This window comes from Dipteris shenzhenensis, chromosome 6 (assembly GCF_047967505.1).
Source record: "Dipteris shenzhenensis isolate YYH24624 ecotype China chromosome 6, Dip_SZ_1.0, whole genome shotgun sequence".
Classification (NCBI taxonomy): domain Eukaryota; kingdom Viridiplantae; phylum Streptophyta; class Polypodiopsida; order Gleicheniales; family Dipteridaceae; genus Dipteris; species Dipteris shenzhenensis.
In genome coordinates this window covers 10,766,914-10,789,008 of record NC_141601.1, presented here as the reverse complement: position 1 = coordinate 10,789,008, position 22,095 = coordinate 10,766,914, and the positions used below count along the sequence as shown (strand labels likewise).

At 42.4% G+C, this 22,095-nt stretch overlaps 1 protein-coding gene across 3 annotated transcripts in view; it reads left to right on the top strand.

Annotated features, from left to right (window-relative positions):
- The first annotated feature begins 9,730 nt into the window (after positions 1-9,730).
- LOC147900769 (pfkB-like carbohydrate kinase family protein) overlaps positions 9,731-22,095 on the top strand; it is a 157,720-nt gene continuing 145,355 nt past the window's right edge. For all 3 annotated transcript variants that reach the window (XM_087375565.1, XM_087375563.1, XM_087375564.1), the window contains exon 1: positions 9,731-9,887. In XM_087375565.1, the coding sequence (XP_087231691.1) occupies positions 9,790-9,887 (98 nt within the window). In that variant the 5' untranslated portion in view covers positions 9,731-9,789. The remainder of the gene's footprint in view (positions 9,888-22,095) is intronic.

Here is a 22,095-nt window from a genome sequence, read left to right as displayed (position 1 = left end):
GTTGGAGGCACTTGGCTCAACTTTCGAGGCACGTTTGGAGTGCCAATGGGCACCTCCATTCTCAAGGATGCAAATTCGACTAGAATCTATGTGCCATTTCTCTTCTGAGCACTCTCCACTTGCCATCTAGCTCTAAGCATTGGCTTTAATGCTCCTCTTGCTCTATCCAACGAATGAAAACTCGCCGCCTATACTCTGCGGCTCACACACAAGGCTCCATGCAGCTTGTTTAAAGCTTTGACAGATCCATTAGCGACAATTAATGGCGTTCACACAAAGCAATAAGTCTTGGACGTGAGTTACACCAAAGACTCTTTCATGACCTCGTGTACACTAGCCCTAATATTAGAGTTCTGGGCATGATTGTAGGCAACACTTCAAGTTGAACCAGGTTGCAGATAAACCACCATTCTTGGCGTCCTTGATAGCTATAGATAGAAACACAGGGGGAATAGTGAACACAATTACAATGGTGTTCATGGTGCCTTCAAAATTGTGGATGCCCTCCACTACATGAGAATGTACTCTAAACTAAACAACCCTACACTTCCAAAAGTATTATGTCCCCCCTTCCAATGAAAAGTCATTTTTTTAATTAAAAAAAGCAAGGTTTGTTAGTAAGGGTCAAATGACCATATATACAAAATTTGGCCCAAGTTAGGGTTTAGAGACCCAAGGCCTATGATGATGACAACCTAATTCACCTGATCTGGAGACAATGCTCCACATGATCTTCACTGAGAGGTTGCACAATGGGGTTTTGGCCATAATTGACTAGTTGGATTTTGCTCTTTCTGTTGCGATCACATTGGAAGCGCAGCCTTCCGAGTGGCTCTGAGTAATTCGGTTTCCCCCTCAGACATGGGAACTTCTGCCCTTATCTCATTAGTTGATTTCCAATCTGCTGTGTGTGGATCCCATAGATCTCTCCAGATCTGGAGACTTTCTTATGGAGGCTCCTGGCTCTCCTTATGTTGTGCTAGGAAAATACTTCAACCTCCCTCAGAGGGGCGTCACTCCACTAGATACTCTCAAGCAGGATCCCAGCTCCCCTCAACCCCTTTTGCCTTCCTAAAACAACAACGGCTTGCATGTCTTCCAAGCATTTACCAATCCTATAATAAGATCTGAGCCCACGATGTAAATTAGGAAGGGGGACATCAACTTATCACACCAGCTTAGACCCCTCAACTCCCCTGCCCCCTTACTCTTTGAGTTCATAATGAAATTCTTCACTACTTCTACCCATGGTGAGTGATTGACGAGCAGGTTGGGCATCCACTTGCAAATTAGAGCAATGTTTCTCAACCCAACATCTAGTAAGCCTACCCCTCCTTGTAGCTTTGGGGCCTTCACGGGCTCCCATGGCAAATCATGCATTCTTTTCTTCCCCTCCTCAACCCATAGGAAACCCTTGAATAACGCTTTGACCTCCAACCACAGGGTTTTTGGAAGTGCTAGATTGAGGCCATGTATGTGACCTATGCTAGCAAAATGTGTTGAACCACAAGGCATGTAGGCATATCGCGTTCCATGCTCTAAGTTTAGCCTTAACAAATCCAAATAGAGGGGGAGTGTTTCTATAATTCGAATTCCAATCCCAGTGTAGTGCTATTTCAAGAGGTCAAGTGCGGGTGCGAGGATGGCCAATGGTTGATTGTTGAACAATTAGGCTATGAAGTCTTTGCAAAGCGCCCAATTAGGGGGAGGAGAGGTATTGCAGTGCTAGCGCGTAAGCAATGTCGACCTCGAGAAGTGTTTAGGTGCAATAGAGGTTGGTCAATAGGTGTTTCCTTATCATTTGAAGGGTTTGCCTTCAGTGTGGCTAGTGTTGACGTCCCGAATTCCTCCCAGGACAGAATAGAATGCTGGACTACTGTGTTTGATTTTGTCGTCATTCAAGTAGTGGGGTGAACGTGCTCTATAGCTTCTTTGCGAGGACTTCTACATACAATGGAGTTTCCTCCTGTGACTCTTCAGAGACCTTGTCATTCTTGTCTTGAGTTCTCTTCCCAACCTCGCTTGGGCATCTCATGATTTGTGACTGGTTCACCGTTACCATTGTCAATACTATGTTCACTCATTTCTCTTGCGTGCACACTGGGGTCATGTCTCAACCATTTCACCAAGATGCTCAACCCCTTTCCATGGTGAGGATGGACGTCACTCATGCACTGGGCTACATAGCTCGTCTACCAACAACTAACCCCGCTATAAATTTGAAAAGTCAAAATGAATATTAGTTGGGGGACTATCACTTGGGGGGCAGGGGAGGCCTTAAGGGACTACAAGGAAGAGAAGATCCATGGCAATGAGAAAGAGCCACAAATTACTACATATAGGTACAGTAATCATCAATGTGTGTGATGTAGATTAATAATTATAAATGTAAGTTGATCTAGTGTTAGTTGAATTTCATTTTTATAAGGGCTTCCTCATTAACACTAGTTTGGTAGGATATAAAAATGTCCAAGGACACTTTTATGTCGTGTTAACTTAGCCACTTCCTATAATTATTCAAAGCATCGATAAGCTGTTTTGGGGTTTTGATTATCTACCATAATATCTTATATGCTAAAAATTTGTAGATATTATGGGTTAGAACTTGCACCTATTACTTTGAGTTCCACCTAAAGTTTTAAGATCAATCTAACACCGAAATTTCAAACTGTTTTCTTAGGTTTTAGATGAAATGGCCATACTTCTTAATGAGAACTGCTTTTTTTAAATTTTGTAAGTTCTAGAGTCTAAGGATAACTATAACACATATTTTTAGATTGGCTTGGAGCTAGATAATCATACTCATTTGTTTTATGGCCTCAAATCTAATTTTAGAGAATGCTGACAGTGAGGAAAATTTTGATCTTTTGCAAATTCTTTGACATGTCTAACAAGTTGCAAAATCAACCATACTTTGTATATGTATTCAATAGGATATTGTGGAGTAGCGTGAGTTTTTAGGGAACCTAATATCATGTAGAACACCAAATTCAAACCGTATTTTGATTGTTCATTATGTTGTAATTCATGCTAAATTCAAGATACAAGAGTTAAACTACCTTCAAGACTTTAAATTACATTTACAGAGTGCCTCTAATAATGAATATGTGATACCAATTTTAAAAATTTATATGCCTCTAATCAATGTGTGATACCATATCCATAATTGATAGACCTTTCAAATTCTCGTAAATAAATGAATAACCTCCTACAACTAAAGGAAATTTTACCATAATTAATAGAGATAAAAGAGGAAAATTGAAACCAGCCATGGGAACCACCATAAAAAATATTATTGAGGGGGAAGTCCCCACCCTTAAATTTAGGAATGAAAATCAAGCAATTTAAATTATCAACATTTTATAAGGAGGGTCCTCATCCTTAAAAGATTAACCACGATTAAATGAAGGGAACAACTATAGATAAAGCACTAGTAAAATTAAGAAAAAAAGTCTAAGTCTAAAAAACTTTATGAAGGAGAGGGAAATTAAACAATAAAGAGGTTAACTAACCACATGTAAACAATGACAACCAAAAGGAACACTAAAAGGAACCCACAAGGGAAACAAAATTAAGAAAAATAATTAAGGGTTACCTAAATATATAGATATAATTGCAAAAAACTTTTTGGAAGGGACAATAAGGTTAATTAAGGGAGCCTTATGTTTCTTTAATAAAGAATACAAATATTAGTTAAGGGGGGGATAATAGACTCTTAGATGCCAGTTCGTAGTGAGGATGCCAGTGTAGATCACAAGTGAAAAGCTCGTGAAGATGTAGAATAGTAAGGGTGGGCAAAGTGGAATTGTTAACGCACTTAGACACTACTTCGAATGAAACTTTTGCAAGAGGCTGTGTAAAAAGGTCGAGATGGGTAGCCGTTAAGAGCAACCACTAAGAAAATAAGATGCTCATGCCAAGAAAAACCACCGAGTGTAAGGGGAGAAGACAACCAAATAGATGAGGGTACCTAAGCGGAGGTTGATGGAGAAGAAAAGGTAGTAGGTGACAAAGGTAGTTGGTCATGAAGGGAAAGCAAAGAAAAGCCAAGTTGGCCAAAAAGAAATCAAAACTGTGAGTTCACCTTGATAATATCGGGAGCAAGGATTGAGAGAAGGTACCGCATATAGGCCAAGAGAAGAGAAGCTATGCAACAGTAGCTACCAAGAGCAAACAATGTACAAGAACAAGGAGAAGACGGAGGAAGTGTAGACCATGAAGAGATCTAGCCAAGGAGTAGCGAGAAGTAGGGGGAGTGCACTACAAGAGGAGTTATAGTCTGTAAGTGGTGTGGAAGGATAAGAGTGAGTGGAGATGCCATAAAAGAGCATGTGCAAAGTAGTTCAGCTAGCCAAAAATTAGAGCCCAAAAATAGAGAGTGGTAGGATGGATATAAATAAAGAGAGCAAAATGCTCTATCAAGAAGAGCGTGTAGATTAAGGACATGCAAGAGGGGAGTGGGCAGTGGTGGTTAGGGGTTGGGCAATGGGTAGGGAGAAATTAAGGGTCTAGTACTAAATAGGGAGTGATTACGTGCTTAGTGGGCTAGCATGATTAGAGGGTTAATGAGTGGTTCGGAGGCAATCAAGGTTAGGGACCGGTTAGGGGAAGGAGGGGGAAGGAGGGGGTTTTGGATTGGGGTGTGGGTTAAGGTAGCATTATGAATAGGGAGGGGGACAGCAAGGGGGGTGCCTGTCTCATGCTATATGTAAGCATATCCTACCAATACATATTTAGAAATTAGAGGATGTAGCAATGTGGGAGGGGGGGAAACCATAACAAGGGTTATAAAGAAGAAGAAATAAGATGCTACATTTAAAAAGTTCCATATCAATGAACAATAAGTCATCTAAATTTTTTTTAAAAGGGGGGAGGGGTGAGGGGGTGAGGGGGGGTTAATTTGTGTGTGTGTGTGTGTACCCCTTTTGAGGAAAGGAGGCAGAATTAAAAAAGAAAGGGCGGGGGTATATTTATTGGAAAATTAAGTTGGTAAGTAAAGAGGTAGAATTAAAAAAGAAAGGGCGGGGGTATGTTTATTGGAAAATTAAGTTGGCAAGTAAAGAAAGGGAGGAGGCTAGGGTAGCTAAGGTAACATAAAATGGGTAGCAATAAAGGGGGTTTTCTTAAAAAGGGGGCGGCGGGGAATTGACAATTCAAGGTGAAATTACAATTTATAAGCATAAAGGATTACTTAAGGGTTTGTAAGACTCTTGTAAATTGGATAGATGTGTTTGTGTGAGTGTGTGTGTGAGAGAGAGAGAGTGGGAGTTCAGGAGTGGAAAATTTTTGTGGGCATCATGAGTGTGCAAGTGTAAGATGACATGGGAAAAGTGTGTGTGTGTGTGTGTGTGTGTGTCCCACCACCCCCAACCTAGAGGGTAAGACCACATGGTGGAGAGTAAGCCCACCATGTGGAATTTACCCCTCACCTAATATTGAAAAATGGATTTGTATGATAAGTGTCAAAAGTGATTTAAAAGTGAAGCCAATAGTAGATGTGTAACCCAATTCCACAGTAGGGTGGACCCAATGTTTATGCATATAAAAAGTAGAGTTCTGCAAAACACATTTAATAGTATGTAAGGAGAATCGCAAAATTACTTACTCCCCACCTAAAAGTATGTGTCAAAAAATGGATTTGTATGATAAGTGTCAAAAGTGATTTAAAAGTGAAGCCAATAGTAGATGCGTAACCCAATTCCATAGTAGGGTGGACCCAATGTCTCTGCACATAAAAAGTAAAGTTTTGCAAAATACATTTAATAGTGTGGAAGGAGAATCACAAAATTACTAAAGAATTATCCGATGAATGTGAATTCTGTGTTGCACTAGCCCGACCAAAGTCTAGTTGGAAAATCAATAAGACGATTCGCAACACAACTGGACGTTCTCAACTTGGGTGGCGAGCGCACAAGAGATAAAGTATAAGAACCGATTAAATTTCATTTTATTGAGTGTTAGAGAGTTTATTTGCTTCCACAAAATGGCACAACATCTTCCGCCATCTCCTACAATTCAAGAGCAAATTAATGCACTTCACCTTCAACTTTTGCAAGAGAGAGATCAATGAGAGAAATAAGAAAAAGAGCTTGAGAGATCTAAGAGTAAGAAAAGGAAGAGACATGCGAGAGATGAGAGTTCATCGGGATTTGATTCTGAGGGAGTGATTTGTAGAGTTGTTAAATCTGCATTGAGAGAGAAAAAGGAAAATAAAATTAGTGGGAAATCTTTTACTTTTCAAAAATATGATGCGAAGAAAGATGCAAATTTTGTTTTAGCATGGATTAGTCAGCATGATGATTATTTCCAGGGTGAAAGGTTTCTTGAAAAAGACAAAATTAAATGTGTTGTTAATCATCTTATTGACAATGCGGCACTAAGGTGGAATGTGGTCAAAAATAGTAAAAGACAATCAACTATTTCGAAGGAATTGAAGAAAAGATTGAAGAAAGACATTCTTCTGACACAATTCAAGTCAAAATTCCTTCAGCAATGGGATAGTCTACGTCAACTTGAAAAAGAGATTGTTGCTTTATATGTTGAGAGATTTTGGCAATCTCTCATTCAACTTCAAACCATAAATAAGATTTCTGAGAAAGAGCAAAAGAGAAAATTTGTATCTGGTCTTAGGGCTAAAGTAAAAGCCGAGATCAACATGTTTCATCCTCATTATTTGAGTTCGGCTATATCACTTGCTACAAATTGTGAAAGAAGGAACGGGATACCCAAGGATGGAGAAAAGAGTAAACCTTTTGTTTCTTTTCAAAAGAGGGACAAGAAGTTTAAGTTCAAGTCGTATTCTCGTTTTATGCCATCGACTACGTCTTCAAAGGATCGCGACAAATCAAAAGAAGAAAAGAAGACCGACTTGAAGAAGGGAACTTGTTTCAACTGTCACAAAGAGGGACATAATGCAAACAATTGTCTAGAAAAGAAGAAGGCATCCACTGCAAAGATTAACGTGATTGACGAAGTCAAGCAACTCAGATATATTTGCTTGCTCCTCTAAATGGAAAAGATATAATTTTGGAAATGACGTGGCGATATCAATTTAATCCTGATGTTGACTATAATACTTGCCAAATGTGGATCACACACAAGGATAGACGAATTTGTTTAAAGGGACAAATAAAGAATGAAATGAAGCCTTTGTTGAATCACACACAAGCTAAAAGGGCTTTTAGGAAAGGTGAAAATCATTTTTGGTTTTGGTGAATTCGCTTACAACCACACAAATTAAATCAAATGACGATTTCAAAGATTTTATCTCGCAATTTTCAGATTGTTTCTTGGAAGAATTACCCCCAGGTTTACCCAAGTCGAGACTTGAAGATCATCGCATAGAGATTTTACCCTCCTTGTAGAGCTCCATATCGAGTAAACATCTTAGAAAGAAAAGAGATTCAAAGACAAATATAAGAATTGTTGGAAAGGAAATTGATGAGACCAAGTAGCTCCCCGTATGGTGCTCCAGTCCTTTTGATGAAAAAGAAAAATGGCACATTTAGGATGAGTGTGGATTATAGAGCACTTAATAAACTCACAGTCAAGAATCGGTATCCAATTCCAAGAGGAGATGATTTACTAAGTTGAAAGGAGCTAAAGTCTTTAGCAAGATTGATATTAAATTTGGTTATCATCAAGTTAGAATGACGGAAGAAGATGTTTACAAAACTACCTTTAGAACGCAGATGGGTCATTATGAGTTTTTGGTTATGCCCTTTGGTTTGACTAATGCTCCAGCTACTTTTAGTAGAATGATGAACCGAATCTTTGTAAAGCATCAAGATTGTGTAGACTTGGTATTCTTTGATGACATATTGGTTTTTAGCAAGAATACTGAAGATCACAAGGAACATTTGAAATTGACTTTTTCTCTTTTAAAAGAAAACCAATTGTACATTAATTCTAAAAAGAGTCTATTCTTTCAAGATCGCATTGAATACTTGGGTCATATCGTTTCAAGTGAAGGTATTCAAGTAGATCCAAAGAAAGTGAAATGTATTAAAACCTGGCCAAAGCCTAAAGATATACATGAGCTAAGATCATTTTTAGGCTTATGTAGTTCCTACAGGAAATTCATTAGGAACTTTGCTTTCTTAGCAAATCCATTGATCTATCTCCTAAAGAAAACCCGAGTCAACCAATTAAATCCAAAGAAATTGCCTTACTTTATTGCCACTTAACCAACTAAATCGACCATTTAATTTAAATCTAGAGGCTTACTTTAGCTCTAAACAAAACTCTTCCCCTAACAATTCGACTAAGATCATCTTTTGTATTACCAATTGCAGCCAACCTGAGTCAACCAATTTCATCCAAAAAAATTGCCATACTTTATTGCTACTTAACCAACTAAACTGACCATTTAATTTATGTAGAGGCTTACTTTAGCATAGCCTTGTCATACCTCCTAGCATGCCGTAGAAATTAACCAACACGGCACACATAAAGCATTTGAATGGCATACATCGCAAATGAACAACTCTAGCTGTGCATGGCTTGGGAAATGGCAAAGTGAGAAGGGAAAAGAAGCCGTAAAAGCCATGCAACTAACTCGAGTCCATACATTTTCCAAAAAAATAAAAAATACATGGATATTTACACAACTTGTGAGTAACTTGGTCCTAGATCAAATCCGACTCTATGAGCTAGTAAAAAGATGAAAAGCTTATAGACTCCAAGTACATGAAATGAAGCATAATAGGTGGGCAAAATGTTCCAAAAATGGGAATTAATTAGTAGCAGGAGCGACATCTCACATAAAGGGAGATTAATTTGAGAAGGGGAGGTGGGAAATATTCACAGTTCTGAAACATTTACATTTTGGAAGTATCAACGTTCTCGAACATTTGCAGCTCTGGAACCTTCAGCCCCATATATAAGAGAGGAGGGAGGGGGAGGGAGAGCTAAGGTAGAGAGGAGAGAGGGGGCATAGAGAGGGAGTAGCGAGAGGGGGGAGGGAGTGCTGAGGGGGGGGGGAGAGAGAGAGCAAGGAGGGAGCGTTGAGAGGCACACAGAACATAGGTTCATTGGAGTGGATTAGCAGAGGATTAACTGATTTTATTTTCAGAGGTGAATAGGCCCCCACGATGAGTTTTATTCATTTATTAGTAGCTTCAAGTTGCGATTGGAAAAAATTAACCTATGCGTGAGCTGATTAATGGCTGCATCGAGCTGATTCCTCATGCGAGATGTTGTTGCGAACCTTCCTTTGGAGAGTGAGCAGAGAGAGAGAGATAGAGAGGGAGAGGTGAAGGGAGCAAGAGGGGGAGCGAAGGAGGGAGAGGTGAAGGGGGAGAGAGGGAGAGAGTGAAGGGGGAGAGAGGGGGAGGGGGAGCGAAGGAGGGGAGAGGGAGGTAGAGGGTGGAGCGAGACAGAGTGAGTGGTGGCGAGAGGGGGGAGGGAGGTAGAGGTGGAGGGTCGAGGAGAGCAAGGTAGGGGGAGGCAAGCGGGTAGGGAGAGTGGCGAGGGGCAGGGGGGGATGCGAGGCGAGGATGAGAGGAGAGATTAATTATGCAATTAGGGACTTAGCAAATACTCTCTAATTATGCAATTAGGGACTTAGGAAATATGAGAGTATTTAATTTAAGGAGAGAGACTCACGTACCACCATAAAAAATGTTAGCAACCAACATAACATTTTGTTAGAACAGTAAATTGATCTGAATTCCGAGAAAGGAGATCATATCAGGTCCCACTTCATGGCATCCCTCAAGAATTTTGCAATATGTAGCTTTTTCTCGACAAGAATAGTAGGCTCATATTGCCTTTCACAACAGTGCGGGCATGGCTTTGGTTTCCCCTCCCTCCATTCCTTCTTATACTCTAGGCCGTGTGTATTTGCCTCGCCCAAGCGGCAAGCCACCCTCGAGAGTTTTTAAGAGGTAAGTTGCCAAACTCCATGGCAAGCTCTCATGCTACAATTGGGTCTTTCTATACGTTCCCACGGTTGCTCAATTGAGCTGTGCATGCGAGTAGGTGCTATTGTCTAGTCTCAGTGACGCACGCTTGAGTTTTCGTCGAAGCGGTTTGGGTCATAATCTGATTTCAGCTTTGTGGGTGTATTTCTAAAATCCAATTATACGACGGTAAAAAACCACGACTCTAAATCATATGACCCTGTAGCTCCATCCACTACAATCCCAAGTGCCAGAACAAGTCAGTGATCATCAGATTAATGCTCCCAAGTCGGCAGAGGAGCAGCTAGATTTTTCAAGATGAGAGCAACAGTTCGTTTTCACACAACGCTATGTAAGAAGTTAGTGAAAACTCCAATGATCCTAATATAGACGTGAGACAGGACAATGAAGTGATAATGATGACAGCTTTGCTCTGTTGCTCTTCTTGAAGCTGACGCTACGTGCACCTTTCTCAATTGACTGAATGCTTGGAAGAAAAGTGAAGGCTAGGCTAAAAGTTGAAAAAACGAGGCAAGAGGCGTAGGAAAGGGCTCTAATACCAATGTACGGAAACAGAGCTATGAGGGGAAAGAGAAGCTACACTAGCAAAGGGGAAGGGGGGGGGGGAGAGAGCCTCGAACAAAACCAGAGATACAATGAAAGCTAAGGATGGACCCACTAAATGGGCATGCATACCCAAGGCTGATGTGTAATACATCGCGTTGTCGATGCTAGAGAGAAAACCGAAAGGAAAACGAGGGGCAGTCCCTAGTCATCGACCAATCGGTCAGCTGTCCATGCTTTTGGGGACCAATGATGTCTGTGGGACCAACTCCACTGAACGATTGAGGATACACAAGATGAGACTGCAAACCAACTCCATCAAATGACTAAGGATAGACAAGATGAGTTCGTCTTACAGTGGCTCTGGTTCCAATGAGGGATGCCGTCATCAAGGAAGACAATCAGTGATAGATCGCTACTAATGCTCAGCCTATGAGTTTGTCCAGGTCCCTCCTTTCTTTTTTGTAGTCTCCGTGAGGTAGCTCACGATGTTTGACAAGCGATAATGTCACTCCAGTGGTGTGTCTCCCCACGTTGAATAGAGAGAAGATATTTTGCAGTCCTGGGTCAAGTCTATGGAGCTGTGTGCTCTAGGTCTCTATTATGTCTGGTCCCCTAGTGCCCTTATCTCTTGTCACGTAAGAAAAAGTCAGTGATTGTCCTTTGACTGGGCTCTGATGGTCCCTCTTATGATCTCCTCTTTGCTCGCATGAGCTGATCTATATGTCTCGGAGTCTCAAGGAGAGAAGTGGACACACGTTGCTGATTGAGATGTACCAAGAACTCTTTGAGTGGGCCAAAACCGTTGCTGAATAGACAGTGATGTCGTCCACGGGTCTCGTAGTACACAGGGCATGTGAATGCAAAGTGCTCCTCTATCTCTGTCTTCTGCAATCACATAAAGTGCAGATCCATCTCTCACGTGAATGCCCTCTAACCGTCCTATCTTAACTGTAGCTTGTGAGGAGATACCCGGAAGTGCCCAATCGAGATCCTCAATGCATGCTGGAGATGGATCTGAGTGTAGCCCGATGGTTTTGTAAACCCCTCCTTTGAGATTCACAAGCAAATATCTCCCTAGGCCAGTGTGTCAACTGGCCCTCGCATAGGCTTGGCAAAGAGTTGACTCTTGCATACCACGGCCTACTCCCCTTCTACGATCGACATCCTGTTGCTGTAGGTGGGCTTGCCTCTCTACCTGTAGAGGAGTAAGGTCCTCATCCATGTGAACTTATGGGTGGTCTCGAAGAGCTGCATATGCTTGCACAGTTTCACTATTCGATCTTGGATGTTACGAGAGATTGATCTCTAGTGAGGTCTGTAGACCCGTCATGGTCCCTTGACACCATGCTTTGGCACTCCAAGGTGGAGTTTACAAAGGTGGTAGTGTTTGAGATGGCTGAGCTGGTATGTGTAACCCTAATGTTTTGAGCCTTGCTAGCTCTCAGCTACCGCTTAAGTAGTGGCCTTTGTGGGCCCGCATTTTATAGCATGCACCCACTTGGAGGTCTCATCAATGACTGTCTGCATTGTGGTGATCCTCTACTCGCGTCGAAGGTCATCCACCTTCCTCCGAAGATCAGTGGCCTCGGTCTGGGCCAGTGGGCTTTGAGGAAATTACATCAAAGGGTGTCGTCTGTGTGTCTCTGCTACTCAGCCTCCTTGGCCACGTGTGGTGCATCTCTATAAGTAGCAGGTGTAATTGCTACAAGATGCTTGGGGGGGCCGTGGGCTGATGTGGTCGGTAGGTGTATAGCATGGAGGTGGTGAGCATCGTATGAGCTGGAAAGAAGCCAGTCATGGTCTAGTATGGCATGGATACTTGGGGGAGAGGAGACATTGTGTGCGTGGAGGGGAGACATGATCGTAGACTAGGGTGAGTCAAGAGGGGCTATATGAGGGGCCTCAGTAGGTGGGTGGGCTGAGTTGGAGCCATCTTGGTATGTGGTGGTGCTATCTGCCTGATTCTTGCTGCAAGTGTACCTTGTATTGATATGGTCCGTGGGTGTTATCTGGACCCACACCTTTCCCCTTTTCCTTCTCTTTCTTGTCTTTGTCTTTGGCTTCTCTGCCTCCCCTTGTCCTTCTCTGTATCCCGAGCTATGAGAGACAGTCCTAGTGTCCTGATTAGGATAAAGGGGAGGGGGGGGGTTGAAGTCCAATTATCGAGATTGTTAGGCTCTCAACTAAAAATGTGGGAGACTCTGGCTGTATGAGGCACATTGTGAGGCAATGGACGGCAATAACAGAGGTTTGCACTAGAAATAACGAGAGCAGCATCGAAGAAGCTGCAATGGAGGCAGGGTCAGCTGGGAGGCGGGGCCAAGATCCACAACAGAATGGCTCGATGGAGAAAAAGTTAGTCAAATGCATGCATTCTTGTTCTTGGACTAATCCTAGTCCCTTGTGGGCATCCCCACGTTTCTCTTTTACCAATGCAAAGCAAAGTAAAAACGTATTCTAGTTAACCAAAGTCAACTTTCTTTGACCAAAGTCAATCTAATAAAGATTCCTCTTTATTTCTTGGGAGAAGCACCAATTGGTGACATCCCCTCGGCTTCTAATCAGTTGCCCTAAAAGCTTCTTGATACAATTGTAAAACTTGAGGATACTCCGAAAAGAAATCATCATCTACCCACTTGGCATCGAGTGCCGAATAGTTCTTGAACTTGACAAGGTACCTACGGGTAACCTTGCCTGTAGGTCCCTTTTTCTCTATGTGATATACAAATGTGTCCTGGCTGGATCTCCTTCATTTCTTCCACTTCTTGTGGTTCTTCTTGAACTAATTTTGTGGGTTCTGGTCCTTGGTACTTCTTCAAAAGACTCACATGAAAAGCATTGTGAATTTCCAAGTCTCTGGCAGCTCTAGAAGCTCTAGATAACTTCATTTATGGGCTTACTTATCCGAAATGGCCCATAGTATCTAGGAGATAACTTTGGGTTACCTTTTCCTTTCCTTTCATCCTTTCTAAGTCTAGCTTCCTCGAACTTGAGGAGTACTCTTGAAAATTCATTTCCCTCCTATGCTTATTTGTAACTTTCCTTTGCTTTTGACATGACCTTTCTATTGCTGTCCGAACCTGAGAGAAGAGGTCTTGAACATACTGATCAGCTGCAAATATCTCATCAGAATTGGTGGTAAAACCACCTTCACATATAGTATTTCAAAAGGGGCTTTTCATGTAGAGCTTTGAGTGGTGGTGTTGTATGCGAATTCCACTCGTGGGAGGTACTTTTCCCACTCAGATTTCTGTTCGGACACATAACATTTCAAAACTTCTAGCACCGTGGAATTAATGCTCTCTCCTTGACCATCCATTTGAGGGTGAAATGAAGATGAGAACTCCAATTTTGTACCATATTATCAAAAAGTGCTCTCCAGAATAAATTGGTCATTCTTGGGTCTCAGTCACTTACTATTGATTCAGGCATCTTCCCGTGGTGCTTGAAGATCACTGGCCATAAGCAACTTGGCCATATGATAGTCTTTTGGACTGGAATCAAGTGGGCTTGCTTGCTAAACCTGTCAATTATGGTCCATATCCCATCATTCCTGTTCTTTGATCGTGGAAGATCAAAGATAAAATCCATAACAATACTCTCCCATGGCTTCTACGTTATGGGAAGTGGCATCAGGAGTCCTGGAGTCTTTTGTTTGTCGTACTTAACTTTTTGGCATGTAAGATATTCGGTCACGAACTTGTGGATAGCTTTCCGCATTCTTGGCCAAAAGAATTCTCTCTCAATAGCTTGGGTAGTAGGAGAAATACCCCGATGACCTGCATATGGAAGGGCACGACATTCTTCCAAAACTATTGTTTGTATGCTCTGGGTCACACAAAGGTGATAATCTTTCATGAGGTATCCATACCTAAGTGAATACTGGCTGGATGACGGTCCTTGCTTAATTTTTCCTCATGATCTCTCAGAAGTCGGAATCTTGCAAATAAAGCTCTTTCATTTCCTCGAGGTCCCTGTGATAGGCTATGTTGACATTGTTCACATGAGGCCTTCTAGATAAAGCATCCGCTACTCTATATCGGGCTTTTGAAGTGTGGACAATCTAATAATGAAACATGGACAAGAAGTTTGCCCACCTCATTTGCTTTTTGGAGAGCTTAGTATGCGTCAGGAAATACCCGAGGTTCTGATGGTCCGTCTCGACTGTGAACCAGCTCCAAGAAGATAATGCTTCCAAACAGTAAGGGCATGATACAGCCAGCATCTCTTTCTCATAAATACCCCTATACCTCTCAGCTCTCGTAGGCCACAACATGACCATCCGGGTGAAGAGCAGCTCCCACACTCTCCGCATGCTTCATAATCCACATCAAACGGTTTGTGTAGGTTTGGAACAAGGAGCTGCTGTTTTCTTTGAGAGTGTTGAAAGCTGTCCTTTGCTACTCTCCCCACCTGAAGACTATGAATTTCTTGGTCAAATCATGCAATGGGGCTGCTATATCAGCAAAATGTCTGATCACCTATAATAGGAGCAAAGTCCTAGGAAACTGTGTACTTCATGTACTGAACTTCTTGCCGTTAATGTAGAGTTTGTTATTCCGAAGTTCTTGAAACATTGTGGCGAGATGCCTCTTATGTTATTTTTCAGAGTTGGGAAATACTAGAATATCATCAAAGAAAGTACCTGTAAAATGCCTATAGGGCCTCAAAATCCGATCCATTATTCAATTGAAAGTGGCTGATGCGTTTATCAACCCAAAAGGCATGACCATGTCCTGAGGATGGATCCTTATTTGATGATATCCACTCTTCAAATCAATCCTGCTGAAGATGTGGCTTCTTTCAACCTATCTAGAATGTCGTCGATGCTAGGAATCGGGAAATTGTTCTTAATGGTCATGTTGTTGTAGTCTACACACATTTCGACATGACCCATCCTTGTTATGGACTAGCAACATTGAGGAACAAAAAGGAGGAGAAACAGGTTCGATGAGTCCTTTGGACAGCAACTCCTTTATCTGTGCCATGATCTCCTCACCCGATAGGGTAGACGATTTGGGGGCTGACTTCCTGGAATGAGCTCAATGGTGCGATCTTCGGGCCACTCTGAAAGTAGCTCCCCTGGCAAAGAATCTGAAAAACAATATTTGAAAGTATCTAGAAACTGAAACCTCTCTCTATCTTGAGAATCTAATTCAACTTCTGGTTCTTCTTTTTCTCTAACAAAAATCATGTAAGCAGAAATATAACTTTTTATTGCTTTTCCAACATATACGATTGATACATCGGGAATTGTCTCTCCTCTCCCTTTGGCAAGAATCTGATGTTCTTTGTATCTATGCTTGAAAACAAGCATTCTCTCTGGCACCACAATATGAACCTCTTGTCTGTGGAACCAAGGCATTCCCGAAACAAAGAAATCTTCTTGATCCACATAATCCTGCACATGAATTTTGAGCTTGCTAATGAGTGAAGTTACTGGTGCGAATTCTCCTTGAAAGATCTGTCGGGCATCAAGAGATTGTCTGATCTTGATCCCTAACCGCAAGGCGAGATCATGCGAGATGAAGTTATCTATTGCACCTGGATCAATCAAAATTAGCACATTTTGGTCTCTTCCTTTGCCCCATGAAAGGCAAAGCTATCTGGCCTCGGGCTCAGCGACTCTCCCCAAAACATCGGGAATTCCTCCTGCCAAGGTCTTTGGTGGTTGTTTAGGCGCTTTCTGCTTCTTCAAACCCAGAGGCTTTTCGGGGCACAGGGCAGCCATATGCCCTTCTTTTCCACAATGGAAGCTTCCGGGCTGTTCTGGAGTGAGCTTTGATTTTCCTTTGGAGGGATTTGTTGGACCCCTCAGCTTTTGAGGCTGAAATTTCTTTTGACTTTGTGTTGGTACCGTATTCCTTCGAGTCCCCATCCTTGCCTGTTGATGCTTCTACTATCTGGAGCAAATCTTCTTTCATCTTCTCAACCATGGAGGCTGAATGCATCAAGTCTCGAAGTTTTGTCTTGGGTTCAATGCTTACTTGGGCATGGATACTAGGGTGTAAGCTAGCCCTATACTTTCGAAGCTTAGTCTTTTTTGAGACATCTTTGAAGTGAGTGATTTGAAGATACTGGATCTAGATCTCTTTCTTTTTTGTCCTGACAGGAATGTTTCTATAGAGGAAGAAGAAGAAGAAGAGGAGCTGCTGGAAGTTGGAGATCTTCGGCCATGCTTCTTACGCTGTTTCCTATAGGACTTTGGGCTCCTCCTCCTTTCTCTTGGCTGTGGCTGTGCCTGGAACATACTGGACTAGGGGAATGGCACTTGCTTACTTCCTTAGGAACAGTCACACTGGTTTAGACAAGTGTGGACCCTTGAAAAGATACTTAAATCGTGGGATCTTCTTCAAAACTTTCAATCCTTGGATTTTGGTCTTTACAAAATCTTCACCAAGGTCATCGTCAGGTACCATAAGATGCCTCTAACTGGGCTGTCTAGTGGCTGAATTGCTATTTTCCGAAACCATGATGTGCGGGATGAAAGTTACAGATCAAGCTTGCTGAGCCAAAACAACCAATTGCAAAGCTCCACCCCTCTCAAGGAAGTAAATGCTTACGAGTGAAGACGGGAGCCGGCCCAATGCGAAACAAAGAAAGGTTGGGAGTGGCTTTTGGTTGTATGATGCAAGGATTCAAGACCAGAAGAGACAAATACCGCATATGGACAACTCCAATCTTCCACAAAGAGTTGCACCAAAGTTCTGGGACTGCGCGTAGCCAAATCGCAAATTGCTTTGTTTACGATTTTATGGTGAACCGGTTGGCTGGAGCAGGCTAAGCTGATTTATTTTACAGTTAATCCCAACGCCAGTCCCTACTCTTCTTGCACGTGCGAACTGTTCCAGAGGGAGAACTCTTACTGCGATCTGGTTTTCAGCCCACCTGGAAGCCCTTCTATTTGCTGCAATTTGTTTTCCATCTCTCTTCTTTGCTACCAATCTGTGCCAGGTGTGGTTTTCAAGACTTGAAGTACCCTTGCCACTCAACCCGAGAATCAAGCCTGCCTAGCTCTAAGCCTCCCCAGGCTAACCTGAGCTAGTTCTGTGTACCTAGTACACGTCAGATACCAATCCGTGCACATGACATACTCCCCCTCCTCTAAGAACTCACTCCTGAGTTCGCTAAGAAATCTGGAAATGTTCTTTGGAGGTTTTGTAATGTCTCCCATGTTGCATCCTCCTCAACACGATCCTTCCACTTAATCTTGTATTCCGTGATAGTACGATTTCGGATCTGTCTTTCACGAAATTCAAGAATAGATTCAGGTTCGTGAGGAATAAAAGTTAAATCTGTAACTTCTATAATCTCATGAGGAGAAACAAGTTGATCATCTGCACCCAATACTTCTTTCAGTCTACTGACATGAAAGACTGGATGTACTTTAACATCAGGAGGCAATTCTAGTCGATATGCAACTGGTCCAATTCTTTTAATGACCTTGAATGGGCCACAGTATCTGGGGGATAATTTCGGAACCAAACCAGTACTTAGGCTCTTGGATTCCTTAGGAATTCTCAAATATACCATCGTTCCTTCAGAGAACTCTCTGGGTGAACGATGTCTATTAGCATAAAATCTGTCCCGATCTTGGGCACTTCTAATAGACTCCTTGGCAAACTGCAACATCTCCTGCATGTCTTGCAAGAAGTTCTTAGCAGCATCATTTTGAATCCCTTTTAATCCTACCATAACTGGTGACTTAGGTTGAAACCCGTACATAAGCATAAAAGGACTATAACCTGTACTAGAATGCTTTGCACTGTTGTAAGCAAATTGAATATCATGGGTAGATAATCTTCCCATGAAGACTGTCTCTTAGATACATATGCCCGAAGCATGTCTTCAACCAACTGGTTAACCTTCTCTGTACTGCCATCAGATTGTGCATGATCCGAGGAACTCATACTTAGAGTAGTTTCCAACTTCTCAAATACAAGTGTCCAAAAGGTACTTGTAAACTTTGAGTCCCTATCACTGACTATGTCAGATGGCAAACCATACAGCTTGAACAAGTGGTCCACAAACTCGTGAGCCAACTGAACAGCTGAAATAGTTGTTCTTGTAGGTAAGAATCTAGCCATTTTTGTCAAACGGTCGACTATGACCCAGATAGAGTCATGACCCTTGCGCGTTCGAGGTAAACCAGTAATAAAATCCATGGAAATACTTTCCCATTTATTACCTGGAATCTGTAATGGCTGTAATAAGCCCGCGCTTCTAAGGCGTTCAGCCTTAGTAACCTGACAAACTCGGCAACCTACTACATAGTTTTCTATAAATGCACGCATCTTAGGCCAATAAAAGGTATGCTTCACAAGAGACAGAGTCCTATGTATACCCGGATGTCCAGCACTAGGAGCATCATGACACTCCCAGAGAATCTTGGATTTAAGGTCCAGAACATCAGGCACACAAATCTTTTCATTCCGGAACAGCAAGCCGTTCCTAATCATCCACTGACCTCCCGCCGCCTGTATCCTAGGTGGCACAATCCCTGAGTCCTGGTCAACCATGGAGCTCCCATCCTGGACTCTCTGCCAATAAGAACTGAAATGACTATCAGTTGCGTATAGCCCTCTCAAGGATTGAAATAGGTCTGAGGATATTTCCGTAAATGACAAAGCATTTACAAACTTAACTCGACTTAAGGCATCCGCCACACTATTCAACGAACCCTTACGATAACATATTTCGAAATCAAAATCCTGCATTAACTCTGCCCATCTAGCTTTCCTTCCTCTCAATTCTGATCCATCACACACATACTTAATTGACTGGTGATCAGTCAATACAAGGAACTTTGAACCATACAAGTAGTGTCTCCAAACCTTAAGAGCATACACTACAGCATAAAGTTCCTTCTCGAGTGTGGGCCAACGATACTGAGTGTCGTCTAGCTTCTTACTCTCGAAAGCTACAGGTCTGCCCTCTTGGAATAGAGCTGCCCCAATCGCATAATCACTCGCGTCGGCCTCTAAAACATAAGGCCGGGTAGGATCGGGTAATGCAAGAACGGGTGCTTCCTTGATAGATAACTTCAAGGTTTCAAAAGCCTTGTTCATTGCATCATTCCAAGAGATCGGCTGGGTAGACCTGCGTCCACGACCTTTCAATATGTTGGTCAAGGGTGCCGTGATATGTGAATAATCACGCACTGACTTCCGAAGAAATACCGTAAATCCTAGGAAAGAACGAAGTTGTTTCACAGTCTGAGGGATAGGCCATTCTAAAACCTTCTGGATACGATCCAGATCAATGCTAATCTTCAGAAGAAATCTTGTGTCCTAAGTAAATGATCTCCTTCATAAAGAAGTCACATTTACTCATCTTGGCATAAAGCTTATGCTGTCTTAGAACAAGTAAGACAACCCGGAGGTGTCCTATATGATCCTCAAGCGTTTTACTATATACCAAGATGTCATCTAAGAACACGACTACAAATTTGCCTAGATAATCTCTGAACAAATCGTTCATCATCTGCTGAAAAGTAGCAGGAGCATTGGTCAAACCAAAAGGTAATACGAGGAACTCGTAATGACCATACCTAGTCCGGAATGCGGTCCTATCTATGTGTTTAGCATAGATACGGATTTGGTGATAACCCGTACGCAAATCAATCTTAGTGAAATACTTCGCTCCGGCCAAACGGTCTATCAAATCATCAGAACGAGGTAAAGGATAGCGGTTCTTAATTGTGACTTTATTTAATCGTTTATAATCTATACACATTCTTCAGGAAGAATCCTTCTTCTTTCTTAAGAGGACAGGTGCACCCCAAGGTGATTTACTTGGGCGGATATAGCCCATATTTAGGTAATCCTGAAGCTGGATAGCTAACTCATCCTCCTCGACCTGGCTCATCCTATAAGGTGGTACACTGATAGGTTGAGCCCCTGGGACTAAGTCTATGCGATGATCTACTGCCCGTTTTGGAGGTAAACCTTCCGGCAGTTGAGCTGGGAATACGTCTTTGAAATTATCTAACAACATTCTCAATTCCCGGTGTTCAAACACACTTAATTCATTCTTGTTAATTACCGAAATAACAAATGAAGAAAGTGGAATCAAAACACACTGATAGACATCATAATGAGAATTGTTTAATATATTCCGAAGCTGCATCGCAGATACAATAGGCCCCTGAGAAGGGGGAATTTTATCACACTGAATACAAAATTGGGTGTCCTTCTGTCCGATCTGAATATTGTGGGTTTTAAACCACTCTATCCCGATCAACAAGTCTACATGCTCTAGATGCATAACATAACATGTGAGAGCTCCTGTGTAGGCTTGAATCCGGATGGGAAGCGCTTCAACCTTGCGATCCCAAAACTGCTTCCCAGCTGGAAGCTGCACCTCGTAGGTGTGGTCGCTAGGTACTGTGGACAGCCCCATCTTCTGCACAAATTTGTAATTAACAAAATTGTGAGAGCTGCCAGGATCAAAGAGAATGTAAACCTGTTGGTCCCTAACTTCTCCATAAACTCGGAAAAGATCATGGGAACCAAACAACGAAGTATTAAAGGTACAATTACAAGAAAGGGGGCAGGTAATGACGTTTACTGAAATACGTGTCATCGTGACTTGGTTGGCTCCCTTGGCTGCGGTACGTGGACCCGCCTGGAGCTTCGGTCCTAGCACCAATTTTTGGTTCTTCCGCTTAGGACACTCATTCTTTGTGTGGCCCCGCTCCTCGCAATAGAAACATCGGCCTTCTTTCTTGAGCCTGAGAGTGCGAAGGAAACGGGCCTTACCATTCTTGGCTGGAGTTAAGCTTTTCCTGGAGGCGTTGTCCGTAGACTTCGTCTCCCCAATACCAGTTGCATGCTGAAAGAACTTGCGTTTGTTCTTTCCGCTCATCTCGGTAACTGTGGTTGCCTTGGTACCGGCCATGGTATCATCATATATGCGCGCATATGTCATGGCCTCCTGCAATGTTGTGCACTTGTTATTCTTAATCTGTAACTTATAGGAGTCTGGCAAACCATCCACGAAAAAACCTAACAAGGTTACAGGATCCATTTTAGTGGCCCTAGTTTGCAGATCCCTAAATCTTTGAAGATAAACTTCAAAAGTTAAATTCAATTTTGACATATCGAGGGCCTTGAGCTTGCCGACGATATCGTAGTCATCTTCCTTCTTCAGGAACTCCTTCCTGAAGATACCCTTAAATTCTGTCCAAGTATCAAGCTTAGGCTGGAGTTCTTTCCACCAAAGCAAGGCTTTACCTGACATAAACCCTGCTGCAAGCTGAATCTTTTTCTCATCTGGATAGGGATGAAATTGGAAGTGTACTTGCCACTTGTGTAACCAAGTGTCAACTACCTCCTTTGTTCTTGATTTTTGGTCACCTGGAAAGGGATCCGGAGTGATATTCGGGCCTAGCACGGAAGCCATGGCATCCACGTGCGTGAGTGCCTGAACCGTGCTAGCCAAAAGAGTCAGAGTTGCTTGTATCCCTTGGAGTTGCTGTGTCAACCCCGATTGATTAGCATTGACCTGCTCAAATTTACCATCAAGAGCAGTCGTAAACTCACTGAAGGCTTTCTTAGTTATCAGGTCGTCATAGAGACCCTGATCATCCTCTCCCACTGGAGTGTAATCTAAGTCCTGCTCTCCC